The sequence below is a fragment of the Oryzias latipes genome, chromosome 21 (assembly GCF_002234675.1).
Source record: "Oryzias latipes chromosome 21, ASM223467v1".
Lineage (NCBI taxonomy): Eukaryota > Metazoa > Chordata > Actinopteri > Beloniformes > Adrianichthyidae > Oryzias > Oryzias latipes.
In genome coordinates this window covers 23,245,106-23,265,038 of record NC_019879.2, presented here as the reverse complement: position 1 = coordinate 23,265,038, position 19,933 = coordinate 23,245,106, and the positions used below count along the sequence as shown (strand labels likewise).

At 37.3% G+C, this 19,933-nt stretch overlaps 1 protein-coding gene across 5 annotated transcripts in view; it reads right to left on the bottom strand.

Annotated features, from left to right (window-relative positions):
* Positions 1-19,933, bottom strand: part of uggt2 (UDP-glucose glycoprotein glucosyltransferase 2) — a 49,866-nt gene that overhangs the window by 26,090 nt on the left and 3,843 nt on the right. For 4 of the 5 annotated variants that reach the window (XR_002292728.2, XM_020712947.2, XM_011489835.3 and 1 more), the window contains exons 4-21: positions 18,983-19,095; positions 18,698-18,875; positions 15,766-15,862; positions 15,614-15,686; positions 15,394-15,494; positions 14,141-14,240; positions 12,815-12,875; positions 12,170-12,261; positions 11,930-12,080; positions 10,607-10,726; positions 10,146-10,231; positions 9,869-10,004; positions 9,500-9,631; positions 9,240-9,404; positions 7,636-7,759; positions 7,454-7,552; positions 6,149-6,243; positions 5,537-5,746 (exon numbers count right to left, since the gene is read on the bottom strand). Coding sequence is in view for 4 of the 5 variants with exons in the window: in XM_020712947.2 (XP_020568606.1) it covers positions 5,537-5,746; positions 6,149-6,243; positions 7,454-7,552; positions 7,636-7,759; positions 9,240-9,404; positions 9,500-9,631; positions 9,869-10,004; positions 10,146-10,231; positions 10,607-10,726; positions 11,930-12,080; positions 12,170-12,261; positions 12,815-12,875; positions 14,141-14,240; positions 15,394-15,494; positions 15,614-15,686; positions 15,766-15,862; positions 18,698-18,875; positions 18,983-19,095 (2,133 nt within the window). In the remaining variant the exon portion in view is untranslated. The remainder of the gene's footprint in view (positions 1-5,536; positions 5,747-6,148; positions 6,244-7,453; positions 7,553-7,635; positions 7,760-9,239; positions 9,405-9,499; positions 9,632-9,868; positions 10,005-10,145; positions 10,232-10,606; positions 10,727-11,929; positions 12,081-12,169; positions 12,262-12,814; positions 12,876-14,140; positions 14,241-15,393; positions 15,495-15,613; positions 15,687-15,765; positions 15,863-18,697; positions 18,876-18,982; positions 19,096-19,933) is intronic. The other variant, XM_020712948.2, reaches the window with a different exon arrangement.

Below are 19,933 nucleotides of genomic sequence, written 5' to 3'. Positions count from 1 at the left end.
TGTGTTTGAGACATGATTTTCATGTTATTGTCAGGGTGAGAGGAGATCACGGAGGAGAAAATGTGGGCATAGCCGAGTTAATGCTCACAGTACGTACAACTGACACAAACGGCTTCATTGTGGGAAAAGTGTACACGCAATCAACGGTGAGTTGAACCTAGTTTTAGAAGCTTTAATATATACACAGGGCTCCAGACTGCGTCCATTTGGTCGCATTTTGCGACCAAAATTTGAGAGTGTGCGACTGAATTTTACACCCAGTCGCACATGTGCTACCAGTAAATTTGCCTCCTCCACCCTCCGTATTTTTTATACATTAAACATGAAAGGAGCACGTCAATGATCGATGAAATGAGAGATGAAATCATCAATGAGACGCGAGCGAACACGCACGCAGGCAGACACACACTCGCGCGAATACTCATGAGACTGGAGCACACGCGAGCACACACTCGCGTTTCATTGAGTGATGCCTGAAGCGGCCAATGCGTGTGAGAAGAATAGGGAAAGTCACTGCAAGTGGCTAAAATATGTGGAGGGGCGGGGCCTAGAGATAATCGAGCGCGCGTAAACATCCGTGGGAAGGAAACGGAGACAAATATCATCACAACCTGATATGTGCGTCTGAGCTATGAGCAAGCGAACTATTGATTCGTTCTTCCGACCTGCAGCTAGTGTACCAGTGACAGAGTGTACAGCAGGGGTCTCAAACTCGCATGAAATCGAAGCTGCAGCGAGACTGAAAGAGACCAGGAATTAGGAGTTGTCCTTAACATTCAATTTCGTTTTAATATGCCTCTCCCCCTAAGTATGAGCTGTGATATTACATCTTTTATAATTATTTTAATGTTTTGTAATGGATGTAGCCTTTTTTTAATCAGTTGGTATTTTAAATTATTTTAATTGATCAGTGAACTACAAAAAACCCATCAGGACGCATGTCCCATAATGCATTGTTTTGTAGTCTGTAGGGCAGCTTTTAGTCAGTTCAATACTAAATTTCCAGCTGCGTTCGCTCTGATTGGTGTCTTGCTCTCACCCCTTTCTCGTGATATTTTTGTTTTGATTGACAGGTGATGTTGGAGCAAAAACAAAAATATACGTCACACACCAGGTGATCTGTGCAGTGTTGCGTCCATCTGGGTGATCTCAAACACGCTTATTGTGCATCTTGGCTGCACCTATTTGGTGTCACCAACATGAATTTCCATCCTCTAATATTTACATATATTTAAGTATTGTTTGAAACTGTGAAATTACGAAAGGTTACTACGGTAATCACTTGTTACTAAAAACTTTTTTTTATTCTAAATGTATGGTATTTTTTTTACTATTTTTACTTAGTTGTACTGTCATGACAGCGATGGTGATGTCAGTTTACCTTCATGTTGCATCTTCAAAAGTGCAGAATAAAATATGACACTGAATTAGAAACAGCACATTGTAATTTCTGCATCTATTATTAAAGTATTTATTTGTAATACAGTGGAAATTAGTGGATTTGGTTAGAATGTTGATTTACGGTATGCGCCCCTAAATATTCTGGTTGTGCCCCTAAAACTTTCAGTTGGGGGCCACTGTGCTCCTAGTGAAAAAAGTTAGTCTGGAGCCCTGATACATAAAAGTGAATGATGTATTAAAAATAAATCTGACAATATAATATTTCTTTTTGCTTTTTTCCAAATACAGGATTGAGCTCCTCTGGTGTGATGTCTTCGTGAGTGTTACTGGTTTATATTACAACATCCTGCACTCTCTTGAGGACCAAGACTTGCTCAATATCAGTCACATCACGTGTTCTGCTGCCATTACATCTTCCTACCACGCATTCAGGCCAGTTTGGATGTCTTTAGTGACGCGTGGGACAGCCATCCAATCAGGACGGAGCAAAGCATGACACCAAATCAGCTGTGGCAGTTGGGCTTGACCCAGAACCCTGTTTCTGATCCCCGGGTAAATGCTTTATTTAATCTCACTGTACTGGACAACTGATTTGTGTGCAGTTTGACTAAAGTGGAAAGTATCAAGAAGAGTATCATGAAATCATAATGACTACAGTGAATTTTCATCGAAAATGAATGAAAAGGATTATTGTTGTGTGGTGCAAGCAATTTCCCTAAATTGTTTGTTTGTAGGAAGAATAGCACATCTGCAAGTTCAAAATGCATCACAATGCATGGCCTTATGAGCCATCAGATGTACTAATGTCACTATTTTGTTAAGGTTCACTTATTTGCAAATTATAAACAGTTATGGAGATATGAGGTCTGCCTGCAAGCAACAATATAAGTTATTATTAGTGGGTCACTGTTCCTACATAATCTAAAACACAAAAAAAACAGTGCTGTTCATAAACAGCATCTTTTTTTCTTTTTTTTTGTCAGGGTATGCTGGTTCCAGAGATTGAATGGGAGGAGAGTGGATCCATGGCTGAACCTCATCCTGGGATCAATGTCCTGGTATGGGACAGTCCTCTTTTGGGTCCACAAATGTTGGAACTGCAAGACGACATCAATCCATTGTGGAATTCAGACCGTTTGGGAGTGGACCTACATCTTTACTGTCCCGTTTGTTTAGAACTTAATTTAGGCGACATAATTACATACAGAAGAAGAGAGACTGAGCGGGGCAAGACAGAGTTCAAATCAATACTGCTGTATTGTTCAAGGGACTTCATTGTATGTAAGGATGTTATGAAAATTAGTTCCAGTTTAAATAAAATTCAAATCAGTAGAGATCCCACATTTGCTTAAATTTTGATGTTTTAATCTGTCCATGTTTTCACTGAATTTTACTCTGCAATAAAGGGTGAATGTTTGCACTTTGTTGTTCTATGACCATCTTTTGTTGTGTAGTATATTTAACCAGTTATAAAACCCAGAGAGATGAGGATCTTTTTTGCAAGGGTGACCTGGCCAAGAGGTGTATATGTATATGGTTACCATTAAAATCAATGACATTTGAGTTATTAAAAAAATAAAATTAAGGTCAAGCAAAGTGACTTCGGGCTGAGCAGGGGATGTGTATTGGGTATCTGTGATTGACAGTGAGATGAACTTGAAGTAATGTAGTCCCACTGCGTGGTACGGAGCAAAGTGATGCCAGTTTCTCCACAAAACCTGTGGAAGTTGAAGATTTTTCTCCTCCACCTTCATATGATCCAAACCGTGTCTGAGTGTTGAAATGACGCTAGCATGAACGCTAAGAGAATAACGTACAAACAATCCCGAGTGAAACATTCATTTTAAATCTCATGACCAGTACAGAGTTCGATGGATTCTATGTCAACTGCATTCAACCACTGTTGCCTTGCTCCCAGGTCCACTGAAAAGTTGCACAAGCCAGTAATTTTTGACAACCGAAGGCAATAAACCGACAAGCCATGCTAAGGCTAACACGCTAACGACCGACTGGTACAGAATCAAATATGGGCGGGGCTTTTGCCACCCGCAGAAAGCGTAGAGAAAGTGTAAGGGGCCATACGATTGGCTAAAAGCGAACCCGCCTGCTTTCCCGATGAGTTTGATTGACAGATTCACTAGCCAATGGTGACATTAGTTGACCCGCTCCGTCAGATGAGTCTCAATATTCACCGTAGAAAAATCTCTCACACACACGGGGAGATTCACAAACGAGAACGGGATTTTGAATGCACAGTCTGCAGTTCGAATGATCTGTGAGTTCACATCACATGTGTACCTAAAAATCATGTTTGTGAAGCACCTACTGTGCATTTCTGATACATTTATTGTGAATTTCTAAAATGTTTTTTGTGAAACACAGTGTGCACATTTGTGAGAAACACTTATTGTGCATTTGTAAAACATTTAGTGTGCATGTGTGAAACACAATCTGTGTGTTTGTGAAACACAGGGTGTGTATTTCCGAATTTATTTTTCACATTTGCATAAAATGACATTTGTGAATCGGAGCGTGTGCATTTGTAAAACCGGTTGTGTGCATTTCTGATTATTGAGACTGAATTAACTCCATAAAGGCGGGGCCTCAGAGATCAAGTCGTTTCACGTAGAAAAAAATCGTTCTTTCAATTATTATATATATATGGATATAGTTTACTCTGACAGGCTTAAGAATAGCATGATATAAGTCCCTTTAAAAAAAGTAAAAAAAAAAATAATCTCACACATACCGTGATCACTTACTAAATAAACTAATATAAAATCAATTATTAGTAGTTTTCATCTTGTCACGGTTTAGGTTGAAAAAGCATTTTATACAGCATACTGTGTATATATTTTCAAATCGTTCCTAAAAAATCTTGCTTTTTATCATATATACCGGTAACTTCAAACCTAAGATAGCAGTTCAGCCATAAAATTTCCCACCATCAATAAATCATCCAGGTTGGATATTGGAACAGATTTTTTGATTATTTTAAGCGGTTTGACACGCTGAAATCAAAATTTAGTCAGGTACTTTAAACAAGGCTGTAATATAAATTATATTACATCTTTCCTTCTGTCCTATAATATATAATTACCATAATTCAGACATGAAAAACGCTAAGCATAAACTCCCAAACGTATTTTTCTTGTAAAGTTGGTCATTTTTTTTTTGTTGACCACTTTGTTGCAGGCACGTTTAATGCATTTTTGGCACTTCAGCTCAGAGTCATTCATGTGTTAAACATCAGATACAGTTTGAATTTGCTTATCAACTGCCGAAGCATCGATGTGTTTATTGTTGGGTTGACAAACTGTAGGCATCCAAATGTCATGTGGCCTCTTCCTAATGATATTCATGAAAAACAAGACTATTTACTTTCATGGAAAACGGATCGGACATGTCAGGAAACTAGTCTAATATGAATATGACACTGTGGCTATGGAATATTGCAACAAAATGAACCTTGAGCTTGTGTTCTTGTTGTCTGAGGTTCCTTATAAAAAACTACATATAGATAAATCATAATAAAGTAACTATACACAAAATATTTATAGAGAATAATATTAGTTAAAGGAAAAATCTGGAACAGCCTCGGTACAAAAAGGAAAAATATTGCTAAAATTCGATATTATGCTTTAAAATGCAAATTTGAATAGATTTACCACCAAGAGACCCTTCATTGTATTTGTATTTTACCCAAAGAGTTCAACCAGCACACATCCAATTCATAATTTGGTTTTATTTAGACATTCTGCATCTTCATTTTAAGTCAAGCAGTGGATCTATTAACAAGATAAAAAGCTTCTTTTTTTTGCCAAAGTAAAACACAAAATATTGATTTCCTGTTAAAATGAAGGAACTGGAGCAAAAAACCTTCTCCTCCTTTCTCTGAGGAGACTTATCTGCTGACTTTACAGAAGTCTCCCAGTTTTAACCATCTTTTACATGTTATTTAAAAAAAAACTACTTTAACATTAATTTAATTAGAACATTTTGAAAACTTTTTCTTAGAGAACCAACTCTATAAAAGTGTTTAACAGAATGTTAGGAACTCAACAGAAAAGATTTGAACTTTTACAAAAAAAAAGGAAAAAAACAGAAGAACTCCTTTTTCCTTTTATCTGCTTACCTGCATCAGTAAGTCTTTAATCTTAGTTTTCTGCTGGAGAAGCTGAATGCTCTCTTCTTTCAGGAGTTTTTGCACAAACTCTGCAGCAGCCTTATTCTTCTGGGTGAGGAGAGAAGCCCAGACTGCCCTGTACAGCACCGTGTTATCTTCAGAGGGTTTTCCACTGGGGTTATCTATCACCCCCAAGCGCATGCCGGGGCTGGCCCTCTGCTGACACAGACACAGCGATCGCATCAGTCACAGTGGTATCACACACTCCCAGATCTTCAGAGACCAGACATGAGCACAATCACCTGTAGACCTTGATTGTCTAGGAGTAAAAAAATGCTCCAGCTCTTATCAAAAGTGTTGATTTTCACTGAATGACATCTAAACCTTCAGCACATTGTCACAAGTATTTTACTCTTAAAACTGTAATTTAGGATTTACTTCCTGTTCAGTCTACATCCAAACTTTTCATTTTAGCCAAAATCCTCTGGAACATAATTTGTGTCTTAAAAGTACAAGAATCCTGTGGTATTTCCTACAGGAGCAGTAAATTCTAAAATAATGTATTTTATGGTTTGCCCACAAGATACAAGGAATTGTACCATGTGTCGTGACTTTACTCACCACGTGTTTAAGAGCGTTAAGCAATAATTTTCTTCCTGGAACCTTTTCAAAATCTCCAACTATCCAAATGCTCACAGCAGTCATACCATCCTCATCTGAAGAAGAAGGAAAAAAAGTTTTCTACTGACAAGAACTTTGATTTTTATTAAGTTTCGTATCTTATTTTCAAAAGCCAGAAAAATCACAGAATTTTGCGTCCACGTCGATTGGAAATATCAGGAGTTGGATTTGCTTTTCTCACTTATGAAGTTCTGCTTTGCCCCAAAGTTGGAATCATTCAAAGATACAGATGTAGGTGGATGTGGTGTCTGCAAAAGCAGCTGGCATTCATGTTGGTGTAAGAACTGTTTAAAGTCAGGTGTGATGTCAGATATGGTGGTTCATCCTGCAGGAGGTGGTGTCAGAAATGGAATAAAGTGGCCAAACAAGAGAACACGTGTCCTTACTACTTACTATCATTACTGAAACTTGTCTTTTTCTGTAACAGTCTGCAGTACATTCAGCTGTGATGATCTTTACTTAGCAACTGTAATCTGTTAGGCCAGGTATTTCTGATCATAACTTTCCTTTTATTTCTCTGTACACTTAGTCGGACCTGGAAAATGAATAAGGAAATGGCACACAGTAAATACCAAATATTAGCAGATCAGCTCCACACCTTGCACAGACTGCTCGAGGTTTTATCCATCCGATGCATCTGTGAGTCATGAAATTGGAATAAATGTCCCTTCCAAAGTTCTGTGTGGGAGGTTCTCTGGAAATATGGAGGCCCTCTCCCTTAATAAGGAGCAAACCCATTATACAAGCAGCTGATATGAGTTTGTTCTGCAGAGTGGCTGAGCCCTCCCTTTGAGATAGGGGGCGGAGCTTAGTCACCTGGGAGGAGTAAAGCCGCTGCTCCTTCACATCTCCAGAGAGCCACGTGTGGCTTAAGTGCCCTCCTCTCTGTGGAGAGGAAGGTCTGGGCATGTGGTGAGACTGCTGCCCCCACAACACAGCTATGGAGAAACGGGGAAGGGTGGATTTTTCTCCTGTTATTGGTGAACAACAGTTATTTATGGTAGGAATTAGGAAAGGTCAGGTTTGGGGAGTTTTTTTTTTTTCGGTCTGTAATTTTTGAGTCCAAATCCTGTCTTTTAATGAGTGTTTTTAAACCTGTTTTGTAACTGAAAATAAACTATTTCAGTGTTACTGTAACAAGTTAGTTTCAAACAAATTCCTATGTTTCATAAATGAATAAAAATGTAGAGGAGGATGGTGATAGTCCTGCATGTCCATCAATATTTAGGTTGAACTGCTTCTTACCTGTCTTTGTGAAATACTTCATTCTCTTGGCCATCACAGCTGTTCTGTCTCTGGAGTCCATGAATGAAAACATACTTGTGTCGTTCCAATCATCAACAACTAGAGTACGGTAAACCACAGCAATATATTACAAGACATGAACTAAAACAGAGCGTAAAGACAGCGAAGAGCCGACCACTCACCTGGCCTGCCTGTGAAGTCGAGATATTTTCGGTCCGTGCTTAAAATGAGTGGATTCATCCTGGGAACCACGTTGGGCTGTTCCATCAGGTAGTCCACCACATCCAAACCTTCAGTTAACTGGCCCTGAAAGGTTGAGAAACAAATGTGCTCCACATACATCTCTTTAAGGGGAGCACAAATTTTGCTTTTGCAAAACAAAATATTGAGGAAAACTAAAGACAAAAAAGAAAAAAAAGTCATATATTGCATTAGTACGACGGCGTTTTAGGGCCAGTTCACAAAAAAAACATTTTTTATAAAATACAACTTTTAAATCGTAAATTTATGAAAAGAAAGTCATAACTATTAAATAATTAAAAAAATTAAATTACGAGGAAAAAACACCACAAAGTTTTCCGTTTATCGGAGCCTAGCTTGAAGATTCAATTCAATTCAATTCAATTTTATTTGTATAGCCCAAATTCACAACAACAGTCGTCTCAATGGGCTTTCGTATAGGTAATTGAAAAAGTTAAACATAAAAATAAAAAGGATCATGACTACATAGAATTTAATAGGAAAATACTAAATTGAATAACAAACTGACTAAGCCAAACTGGACATCCCTGCCCTTAGACCCCCCTTCATGATGATGAAATATGTGGAGCATTTTGTGAAGCTTTATTTCAGGATTTGTTTAAAAAACAAAAGAGATTCTGAAACTCTTGGCTACTCAAAATCAGATTTTTGTCAGTAAAGCCGGCTTTCTGGGGTTCGGTGTCAGTAAAGCGGAGTTTCTTATGTAAAATAAGGAGCTCAGAGACACATTTGGGAGTAGAGGACTGCTGCAGCCTTTATTCTCCGTTTCATTCACATAACCTGAAGTTCATTTGTCACCTTACGTCATGAACCTGTCATCCGAACACCAATGCGGAAGTAAACAGTGTTGCATACGCCCCCTCCAGGTGAAACATCCCGTTTTAACATAAAACAATAAAGAGGAATGAAAATAGTCTGTTATATAAGCTTTCGAACGTTGAAAATGCCAAAAAAGTGCTCCTCCTCAGATGGAAGCGTCACACAAACATAGAGATCTGGTCTTTGGTGGAGGAAGAAAGGATTCAAGTGGACAGCTTCATCAACGGGCTGCAGAGGTCCTGCAAACTACCCATCAATAAATAAAACATTAATTAATCGTAAATCAAGCAAATGAGCTTCCAAACATTTGGAACGTTATCAATAAACATTCTGAGTTTAGTCGGTCTGCTCTGCTGCTGCGCGGCGTTCACTTGCTGCTCTGTATGCTCACTTCCACTTTAATCTTGTAAAAATTACGAGTTTTTTTCTCGTACATTTTCGAGTTTTTTTCTCGTAAATTTACGACTTTAAATCTTGTGATTTTACTTTTTTTTTTGGCCCTAAAACTCTGTCGTACATTAGAATAGAAATAAAATAAACAAAAAATGTCACTGCAAAATAATAAGTCTAAGTCCCAGCAATGGCATGAGAAAAGCAACATTAACATCTAGCTGGGGTCAGTTTATCTGCAGCATCTTTTAATCTAAGGGTTCTTCCTCACATTTTAAAGTACTTTTGATAATTGAATATGAAAATTCAGTCGTACCACAAAGACAGCCCTCTGGAATGCGGTGGTGGAGTCCATTATGCGCTGCAAAATAATGGTCTCCAGCTCCTCTGGGTCCATCTCATCAGGGTTTAGGGGTATTCCATTAAATAAAGCAAGGGGCAGGGCGTCCAAGCCACTCTTTTTGTAAAAGAGTGCTCCGTCCTGAAGCAAATGAAGTGTATGTCAAACACCAGGATGTTACTGTTTCTACATAACTGGTTAAATCATTCGTTATCCTAAATATGTTTTTAACTCACCTTCCTTTTATAGTCATACTCTGATTCTGCTCCTGGAATATTTTCAGGATTGGCTTTTGGATATTTTCTCTTCAGGTAAGCAGAGATTGTGCCAGCAGACAATGTCCCCCCCACATCCATTTTGCTGTACAGCTGTAAGAGAGTCGGATCAAATTTGAATATCAACCATGTAAGTCAGTAATTCTCTACCTTATTTTTTAAAAGCCAACAGCAGAGGTAAGATCCTATTTTGTCATCTAATCAAAAAAGATGTATCCAGCTGTAGGATATAACCCGGCCAAATAAAGCAATAGTCTCTCCAGGCACACAGAGACTCGAGCGGACTAGAAACCTTTTGTCGAGGATGTGATTTATGTGTGGTGTACATACTGAGATCATAGACATCACAGCCTGGGGTACATCATATTCGTCTGCGATGTAATTCAGGAGCCGGTAAAATCCAACTCCTGCGTCTGAGAAGCCATCGATATCATCTCTGGGGTTGACAACAAACACAAATCCAATTCTGCAGAAACATGAACAAAAACGAAACAAAAACAAAAACAGGATGCAGCTGAAATGAGAATCGCTGCTTGGTAAATATTATAAATGCAGAGTGGACTGTATAAACATCGATGGCGTTGTGGAGAAAAATGAAAGAACATACCTCAAGGGGATCTTGTGCTTGTAGAAAAGCTCAGCTAGCTTTAACAGCTCAACACTTTCCTCCTGAAGAGGGTCCAGGAAAAGCACCTAACAGCAGAATTATCATTACCAAATGTGCTACAAAGTGTTTTGATACCTTTTATTTTTTTTCAATTGTATCATTAAAAATACATATTTAAAGTATTTTTTATGCTGGACTGGACTGTGTGGGACTTTAGAGGTCTGTGGCTTCAATAAAAACAAAAAACATTCCATCTAATCCAAAAATAATTATTTCTAAAACTCTTTAGATCTTATATTGGTCACCAGAAATGGATACTTGATTATCTTGGAAGTTAAAGTCAAATTCGGTCATGTAGACAAACTGAGGGGTCAAAGAATCAGAAGCAAAATATCCAGCAGGCCAGAAGTCAAATTTGGTCCTCAGTTGCCGATGGCTTCCTTCAGGTCACCGAGGCTCACCAAATTGAAGAAATTGCGTCTAATCTGTCGGATGACACCAGGAAACGTGGCTCTGAGGAGCTCCTGCAGGCCGGATGGCCAGTTCTGATAGATGTGGTCATTCTCAATGTCATTCATCCACTAAAAACACAAATAAAAAACAGTTAAAAAAATAGTAATAAAGTAAATGACAGAATGATCAGCGTTCAAAATGTAATAAACCGTATTTAACTTCTGATGAAAGAACAAGCAAAAGTGCAAATGTTGGAAACAGAATGAAATGTCGCGATTACGGTATGTACTGTCACTGCACAGCTGTACATTAACACAACACACCTGGGACAACATTCTTTTCTTCAATATTTATGATCAAGAGATGATTTTACACATTGTTTGCTAAAGAAATTTCATTAAAAGGGTTTTATTAGAAATGTCTCAAAATCACATTTCATTAAAAAGGTTCAAATTAATATATTTAATGGGCTTTCATAGATATGAATCTGTTTCACTAAAAAAACATTAAAATTATGAACAAATTAAATTCATACACTAAGATATTATACTGGAGATAATTAGTTTAACTTCAAAAATAAAACCTTTTGAATTTACATAAAAATGAAATTTATATATATTTATATTTACACTTGGATCCCATAATGTTAAATCTTAAAGCATGTAAGAACACCGATTATTAAGATACTTGTTGTAAACTAGTGCCCTCCATTTATATTTTGGTCTTAGCAGTTATTTTTGCTCCAGTACTTTTTATTTTAAAACAACAAAACGTCTCCCGAAAATCGTTTTTAGTGAAAATAGTTGTGCCATTTAGCAATGTGCTTGGATGAAAGGCACTTCCTGTATCTTCATTTTGATGCACTTCAATTGTAAAGCAGCTGAATGAAAGCGAGCGCCTGCGCTCAATGGAATGGAATGAAAGTGTCATTTGACCAGAACATCGTTATGTAAGTGCTAGCTATTGATCAGAGTAAACCGACAAAGTTACAAAAATGAGGAGAGATTGTTGATGAGAAAAATACTTCCTGGAACAATTTATCTTAGATTTATAGAGAAAAACAATGATCAATCTGGGTTTTTTCTATATTCGTTTTTTATTTATTTAAAAAAGCTAGAATTATAGGACAAAAGAATTATGTTTGTCACATTGCTTACCCTCTGTGAATCTTGTTTGTAGAATATTTCCTAGCTTAAAATTTTAAAATAACAATTCAACTTCTTAAAACTGCCGTTTTTTAGTAGACTAAATCTTGTTTTTGCTTTTTCTCTGAAAGTGTTTTTTGTAAAGTTAAAAATGAGACCTGAAGACTAAAGGGCTATAAGGTTCACCATAATAGCAGGATGCCTGATGTCCAAGGCGTAGCTGTCATCCACCGTGTTCACAGGCAAACTCAGGAATTTGCCCTGGTGTTCTCCTTTAATCTCTAAATTATGAAGACCCTCCAAAATCTTGGCCTCTCCCCTGAGGATCTCCAAGATGCTGCAAACAGAATGAGGAGTCTGTTTTTGTAGATATTAACTCTGGAATGGTGATGGTAGAATAAGACAACCTTCTTGTTGGGTTTCTACCTGAAAGGGTTGTGAGTGTCCAAATCGATGTGCAGTCCGTTGATAAATAGTTCCCCGTCGCCAGGATGGACACCAAGTGACTCGCTGAGATACTGGAAAGAACAAACTTAAAGAGTCAGTTAAGGTTCCTTAAACCACTCAAATTAAAATTGTGTTTTTGAGGCATTTTTCTCATGATAGATAAGAAAATCCACTCAAAATTGCATTTTTGAGTAATTCCTCATTCAAATCGCCATTTTTGTTCCACTGATAAAGATAGCTTGGGGGCTATGAGCTAGCGGGAGAGGGTGTAAACAAAGGGATGATGGGAAATGAGGTGGGCTTACTCCACCCCAACAGTCCCACCCACAACTCAGAGGTGAATTTCTCCAGTCGCACTGCAGAAACTATACGTCCTAGATAACGACGTAGGTTCTTTTCTTTTGGCTAAGAACGGCATAATCATTATTTAAAGACCACCGGGAACAGTTTGAAAATAGATCAAAAGATGATTGGAGCGGGTCTTTAAAGGAAACAGATTATTCTGAAGATAATAATTTAATAATTTAAAGGGTGAAGGATACGTTTGTATCAAATAAAGCTTGTAGATGCTAACTATTATACCTCCTCGGGTGCAGTTTAGGAACACTGTTTATCACATCTCACCTTCTGGTTCTCCTCAATTTCCTTCTTCATTTCCAGAGTAACGGCCACTCTCGTCAGTGATCTGTGGGAACAGTAAAACCTGTACAGTCACCATCAGCTTTTACCACGTCCCCAGCCGACAGTAAAACGCCAGTTTTAATCTCCAAAACCCTGTAAACCTCAAGATGGTGTGTTTGCAGTCATTTCCTCCAGTGCAGCATCTCTAACTCAGCATTTTCTCAAGTTAGGAGTAAGTTTTTAAACCAATAAAAGAAAACCTATCACTATCTGACAAGTTTCTCTGTAGACTCTATGTGCTGCTCAACATTTATTTCAGGAAATAAATTAGAAAGGGAAAAGGACATTGTATGGATTCATTACGCAATATTATATTTTAGGTTTTTGATTATAACTTGGTACTAAAAAAAACTAAAACCCTGCACAAAGAGGCTGTGACACAACAGGATATTTAAAGAAGCTGGCTGGTAACGAGTGCTGCATTCGTGCTCTGTAATGTAAAGTTCATTAGACAAAAACATAGAAAAAGATGCAAAATGAGAAAAAAAATAAAGCTAATTCAGAAATTTGAAGGGAATTCATAATACGTTGATGCTTCAAGACTGACCACATAAAGACTCTTCTCAAGAATTGCAACTGCTTAATTTCTTGCGTGGAGCAATCTTGTTAGAGACATTCTAACTGGACTCAACGACAACTGGAGTGTTCCTTAATAAATAAAACTCCAATATTAAGACAATGGTTTAAGAAAAATGAAGACCCCGACTAGTCTGGGGGAAAGACGCAGATGTTTGCGGTCCACTGTATTTTCCCCATTTTTTCTATATATTTGATGTACGGAGCATTTAACATACTGTATTTATCTACTGACCAGCTTCACAAAGATGCTGGTTTTATTTTCATGCAGGAATTTGGCCTTTCCCCACACTGCCAAAAGCACCAGATCCTGGTTTAGGGAACATGGTTTCCCTGTGAGGGATCAGCCAGCAAATTTACCAAACAATTTACCACAATTTAACGTACAATAAAGTCTATTCTATTTTACACCTAAAGCCATAAAATACATTTAACTTTTTTGTTGAAAAGCATTCAGATTTACCAGTCTGTGATAATTCTATATATTTGAGCTAGACTTTTAGAATGAAATCTGTTTTTTGTTTCTAATGTGTTCTATTCACCTGAAGGTGAAATGACACTGATGATAGAATCAGTAACTAATAAATGAAAAGGTCAGTTCAAGTATTCAGACTTGCATAAAACAGAGGGACAATGTGACCCGTACTGACTGAAGCAGGGACAAACGCAACTAAGAAACCCAAAGGAACTCACCTTGCTCTGCTTGGGAAGTTCTGACTGAGATCTTTCATGACCTTCAAAGAATCAAACTTTGGGACGGACATAATTCTTGCTGCTGCCTGGAAACTTAAATCTCCAAAAATAACAGAAAATATTCATCAACATTTAACATCTAAACATCCACGTTAGATGACTTGAATTTGCAGAGGATGGAGCTAACACTGTGACTGGAAAAAATACTTTCACATGGTTGAGAAACATATAAAATATGTCATTTTTTAATAGTTTTACCCTTGACAGACAAAAAAACAAATGGAAGAAAAGAAACCACCAGGATTTAAAAAGCTCATAGAAAAGGATTATTAAAAATTTACTTAAAAGAATTTGTATGAAATGACTATATAATTCTAAACAAGTGAAATATTCTTAAAAACTCTTCCCAGTCCTAACCTGGGGTGTGATCATTTAAAAAAAATGCCTGAACACATTTTGAGCCCCTTATACAAAAATGAGGGGAAGGCTGAACCGATTAACAGGATTAACAGGCATCTTTAATGAGGACAATGTAAGGAATACCCAAGTTGGAACATAGTCTTCCAATTTAAGGACAACCCATTTGCACATGGATTATGAAACAGTGAAGCCAGATTAGCCACAAAAACAAAGCTGTGGGTAAAAACTTTTTGTTGCTCTGAAATAAACCAGTAAAAACATCAGATTAAATTTAGCCTATGTCCGAATTCCCATCCTAACCCCTAAGTACTAAACTACTATATAGTGCAGGTCTATGTAGTGCACTGGATTTTAAAAGCACTTCGGACACCATGCTCACTACTTTTTTTTTTAAACTGGGATTAAGTTAAAATCTACTTGATATGAGCGTTTTGCAATGATCATTTATGAATCCACTGTCTTCTGAAGTTAAAAACCTTTATATTTTATTTTTAAAAAAACATTTAAATACGTTTATTTGGCAAAAAAAATTCAGACGCAATGCATTGTGGTCTATATTCCCCAATCTAGTGAGCATCGATGCACACTGGTCTTTCGCAAAGGCTTCCGGGAAATTTCTAGGGCACTCGATTTTGGAATTGTGGATTTGGACACCACTACAACATGGAGAACGCACTATGTAGTGCACTATACAGTGAGTAGGGAAGGAATTCGGATACAACCTTTGTATTAAACGCTAAAGGTGACACTCCAAAAACTGTTGTGTGATTTATTTTTGTTATAACTAGTTAATAAAACGTCTGTTGTTTTGATATCAGCACTAAAGTCCCTACCTTGCATTTCCCAGACTTTGAGAGGGGCCATGTCGTTGGTGCTCTCCAGGAGATGTTTCCGAAGCTCAGTAAGCTGCTCCTGGAGCTCAGGATGAGATTTCCTTAAGTGAGGCACAAAACAGTACAGCACAACATAAACGTGTTTTTATTTTCTTATCATCAAATCCCATAAAATAAATACTATAGAGGAGAAACACAAGGGATGAACATACAGCCTTACTTTAATGTTCTAAAGATGAATCCTTGAACTTCATCATTATCATCCTCCCCAGCGTTTGTCCCGCTCTTCGAATCTACAAAGCCAAAGATTTGAGTTTAATTGGCTTTAACACAGCAGGATTCAACACGCAGTCTGAAAAGTAACCAACTGACCTTTTACTTTGGTGTCATCCACAGCTTTGTATTCTGTGCTTTTGACGGCCAACTCGACGCCGTAACCAGATAAAAGCATCTTTGCGGGCTTTGGATCCTGTGCCAGTAACAAGGGAAAAAAATGTTGGCTTTCATGTCTTTTCTCTTTCAGTCTTTTGAAAATATTCACAAAAAGGCCTGGTGCTCTCCTAAAAAATTATGTTTATCTCTTTAATTGGTGGATGTGGTTGCCTAAGACACGTAAAATTACATTTTTGAGGCTGACACTCTTTCCAAGGAATCAAAAATATATGTTACAGTGAGTGAACGGCTTTTCTAAAACAAAAATGTCCAATTTGTGCAAATATGAACATTTTACCAGAATAAACAAAAATAAAAGATGAAAAGAAATATCTTTTCTGCAAACTAAATGTTTTGGATGATGGTGAGTTAATGCGTGTAATCTCTTAAAACATTATACGTTTTTAAAGCATTTTTAGAGTAGCGCCATTGTATGACAGCATGAAAAGGACGCCAAATGAAGATTTAATGCCTAAAAAGGAGTTTTAGTGGAACAAGGGGTTTGCTAAAGCTGTAGAAGGGCAAGGTGGGCGGGTGTGGTGGGGTAAAGTAGGGAACTGTAGAGGGCGGTAAACAGCGGGGGCCATTCAATGCTGCTCGCTGCTTTATTCTTCATTTTTCTTGTCTCAGCATTTCAACCTCTTGATCACCGGTAAACTCACAAAAATTTCCAGATACATCCGGTCTGCTGAAAATGTATTTATCTTAAGGTAATCGACTCCAAGCATCAAACATCACAGCAGCACCAAATGTAAGCTTTCCGTAATATAAAAAAAACATGTATTATGGTAGGTCTCTCATTTCTTTTTTTAGATTTGACCTGTCAAACTCCATTAACTGACAGGTGCCTCCAAACATAAATTAAAGACTATTATGGCGATGACCTTTGGGCCACGGATTGACCGCCAAATGGTGGCAAAGGTTGAAAACACCAGATTTTTAACGATTAAAAGAACTATGTAGAGAATCACCATAACTGATGTACAGACTCTTTCCTGAACAAAAGGTTTGCTTGAGTGAAATGGCGTTGGGTGACCAGCTGTGGAATTGAACTTGATTTTGTTTGTTTATACATTTTTTCAAGTACAAATTAATTTTTAGGAGGAAAAAAAAACAGTTTCATAAATAAACAGCAAATATAAACAGCAGATTCAACCGAAATTTACTAATTACAACTTAATAAAAAATCTAACATAACAAATTAAAGCCAAAAAGTGAAGACAAAAAAAAACACAAAAAATTCCTCCAGAGCACTGGTAGGGCCAAATCCTTTAATACTGCAAGTGAAACACTTTTGGTTGGTTCAAAGATGTTCAAATGTTCAAAGCAGGTATTTAAATTAGACAACGTCAAAAAGAAAGAGGCCCTTACAGAATTAGTGAATTTTACTCTATTAATACCGTATTTTACGGACTATAAGTCGCCCTTTTTTTCATAGTTTGGCAAAGGGTGCGACTTATACTCCGCAGCGACTTATATTAGTAATAAATTGAAATAAATACATTGTTAACCCTCCTGTTATCTTCATTTGTGAGGAACAGAGATGATGTTCCTGGGTCAATTTGATGTATGAGGTATGTTAAGTGTTAAGAGTATGTTAAGTGACTCAGAGAATCAGCAAACTTTTTTTTCCAGTAAGATCTTGAAGGCTAAAAACATAATATTCTATTTTCCAATGATTTCATAGATTCAGTAATGCAATAAAAATGACAACTGTTTCTACAAATACAGGATGAAAACAGAGTATTAGTTGGCCAATGATGCTTCATGAAAGGAATAAATAAATATGAGAAAGAATTACTGTGAAATTTTGAGATAAACAGTTTGCTATGATTGTGTCATATGAGGTTGTGGAACTTATTAGTTCTTGGTCTCAGATTTTGTCAGATAAATTTCCCGTCAAAATGCGACTTATAGTCCAGTGCGACTTTTCTGTGTTTTTTTCTACTTTATAAAGCATTTTTTGGGCTGGTGTGACTTATACTCCGGAGCGACTTATAGTCCGGAAAATACGGTATATAGAATTAGTTGTTTTATTCTGACAAGACTTGCTCAAAAAACAGGATAGGTGAACAAAAAAGACAAATTGTTTTGTGCAAAAGAAGATACACCAGGCCACATCAGAATTCTTCCCTTACCCCTCTGGCTCCTTCCTATTGCCCCAATTGTTTTTTTGTGATTTTAAATCTTGTAATACTTAGTAATAGTTTATTCTGAATTACAGAATTGTTAAACCTGTTTGGAAACAAATATTCACTTTGTGAGGGGAAAATGAAATAAGTCTGACATCATTTTCCATCTTTTATGTTCCGAGAAACAAAAGAAAACAGTGTTTTGGTGAATGCAGATTCCTCCCACCACTTAATGGGTTTCTGTTTGGATGGCAAAGAGCTCACTTTGGGAAAAGAAAGGTCTCATTTTAAATGAACACATTTTAAGGAACTCCAGATGACAGCAAAGTTAACCAAACTTACTTCGTTTCAAACTCAATGAAAAGAAACTGTACACAAGATTTAACATTTGGAAAAAGCTCCCTGCTGTTTGCGTTGGTGGAACAAAATAGTGGATTTTTTGGGGTTTTGTTTTGTTTTGTTTCATTGCCAAACAGTTTCTGGGGCATCCTCTTGTCTCCTGCTGGGGAAGGCAGCTTCTACAGCGGAAAGACTAACACCATGTGAGACGTACGTATAGCTGACCTGCAGAAGTAATTCAGCAGCTGCAGAGTATCAAAGAAGCACTTGTGAAAATACCTGAATATCTACAATTAAAGGGTGAACACAGCTTTATAAAAAACACAATAAATGTAGATGTGTTTTTGACCCTAAGGGTCATGAAGGGAGAAAAAAAAAACTGGAAAAAAAGGAGAACTCACCGCCAAGAAATGCCGCAACACATAGACAAGTTTCCCCTCCTCTGCTTTTTCTGTCAGCACTTTATGAAAAGAGCTAAACTTCTTTGTTCCAATCTCCGCATACAAAATCACTACTGGCAAATCACTTTTATTGACTCCTGGATATGTGTGATCATTCTTGTACAAGTATGGTTTTGACCTGCAAACATCCAAAAGATGCTTCGAGTCAGTGAAGGAAACCAAACTTTGTCTGCTCCTGGTGCTTTTGGCTGCAAAAGAAATCAAACCAGCTGTTTTCCATGTTACCTGCCTGCAGCAGCCTTAAGGAGCTTTTTGATGTCCTTGGTGCTGCAGCTTTGTTGTCCGTGGATGGAAACAAAGGCAGAGCATCCCTCCGGCGGAGGCTCATCACTGGCTATCTGTTCAGAGCAGAGAGGAGAACATGTTAAACAGAATTATGTAAATAATAAAGTGAGTTCGTCTTGAGTTTAAAGCGTTTTATTTTAAGACCTAATTCAAAAATCCACTTGACCTTACAAAGTTCTAAAATAGGCACGAGCAGCGACAGATGAACAGCAAGTGTCTTACTGCGCTTTTGCACAACTTTGTTAAAGAAAGAAGAAGAAAAAAAGATGCAGATTTGAAATACCAATCATCAAGGAAGTAGTTTAAAGGACAACTAATGAAGTAATGAAGTATTGAGTGATACAACACCACTGTGAAGGATTTCCTCCATCCAAAATAACAGGTTCATGCATGTGTATAACAGAAATGCTTACCTATCACTAGGTCAGATCAAGATGTTTTCTCATTTTCAGCAGTTTGGCACTCAGTGACATGGTTTTAATATTAAGTTCTCGTTTGACTTCAAAACAAATGCCTTTTACCCACAATTCCTAACATTTGAACTCTTTGTCTCCATATTTTCATCTGGTTTTCAGCAGCTTTGTTCTGGAAAAAGCAGTTTTCCATTCCCACTTCAGCCATTTGAAAGAGAAATTTGCTTCCACTTCCTTCCTGTCAACTCGAGAAAACCTTTTTTTTAAATCCACCAAAAAATTAAAATTCCCAGAGCCCCACCCCTTCATATTTAATTAATTTAAAAAGCCCTAAATGTCCTCTGTAGAAACCAAAAAAGAGTTAATATTCAGGTTTAGAAATGTCCTCTACAGCGGACAAATTTGCATTGCTGGGAGTCAGGAAGCTATGAATATTAGGCTTTATTCAGATACAACACAGAAAAGCCAAGATTCTTTG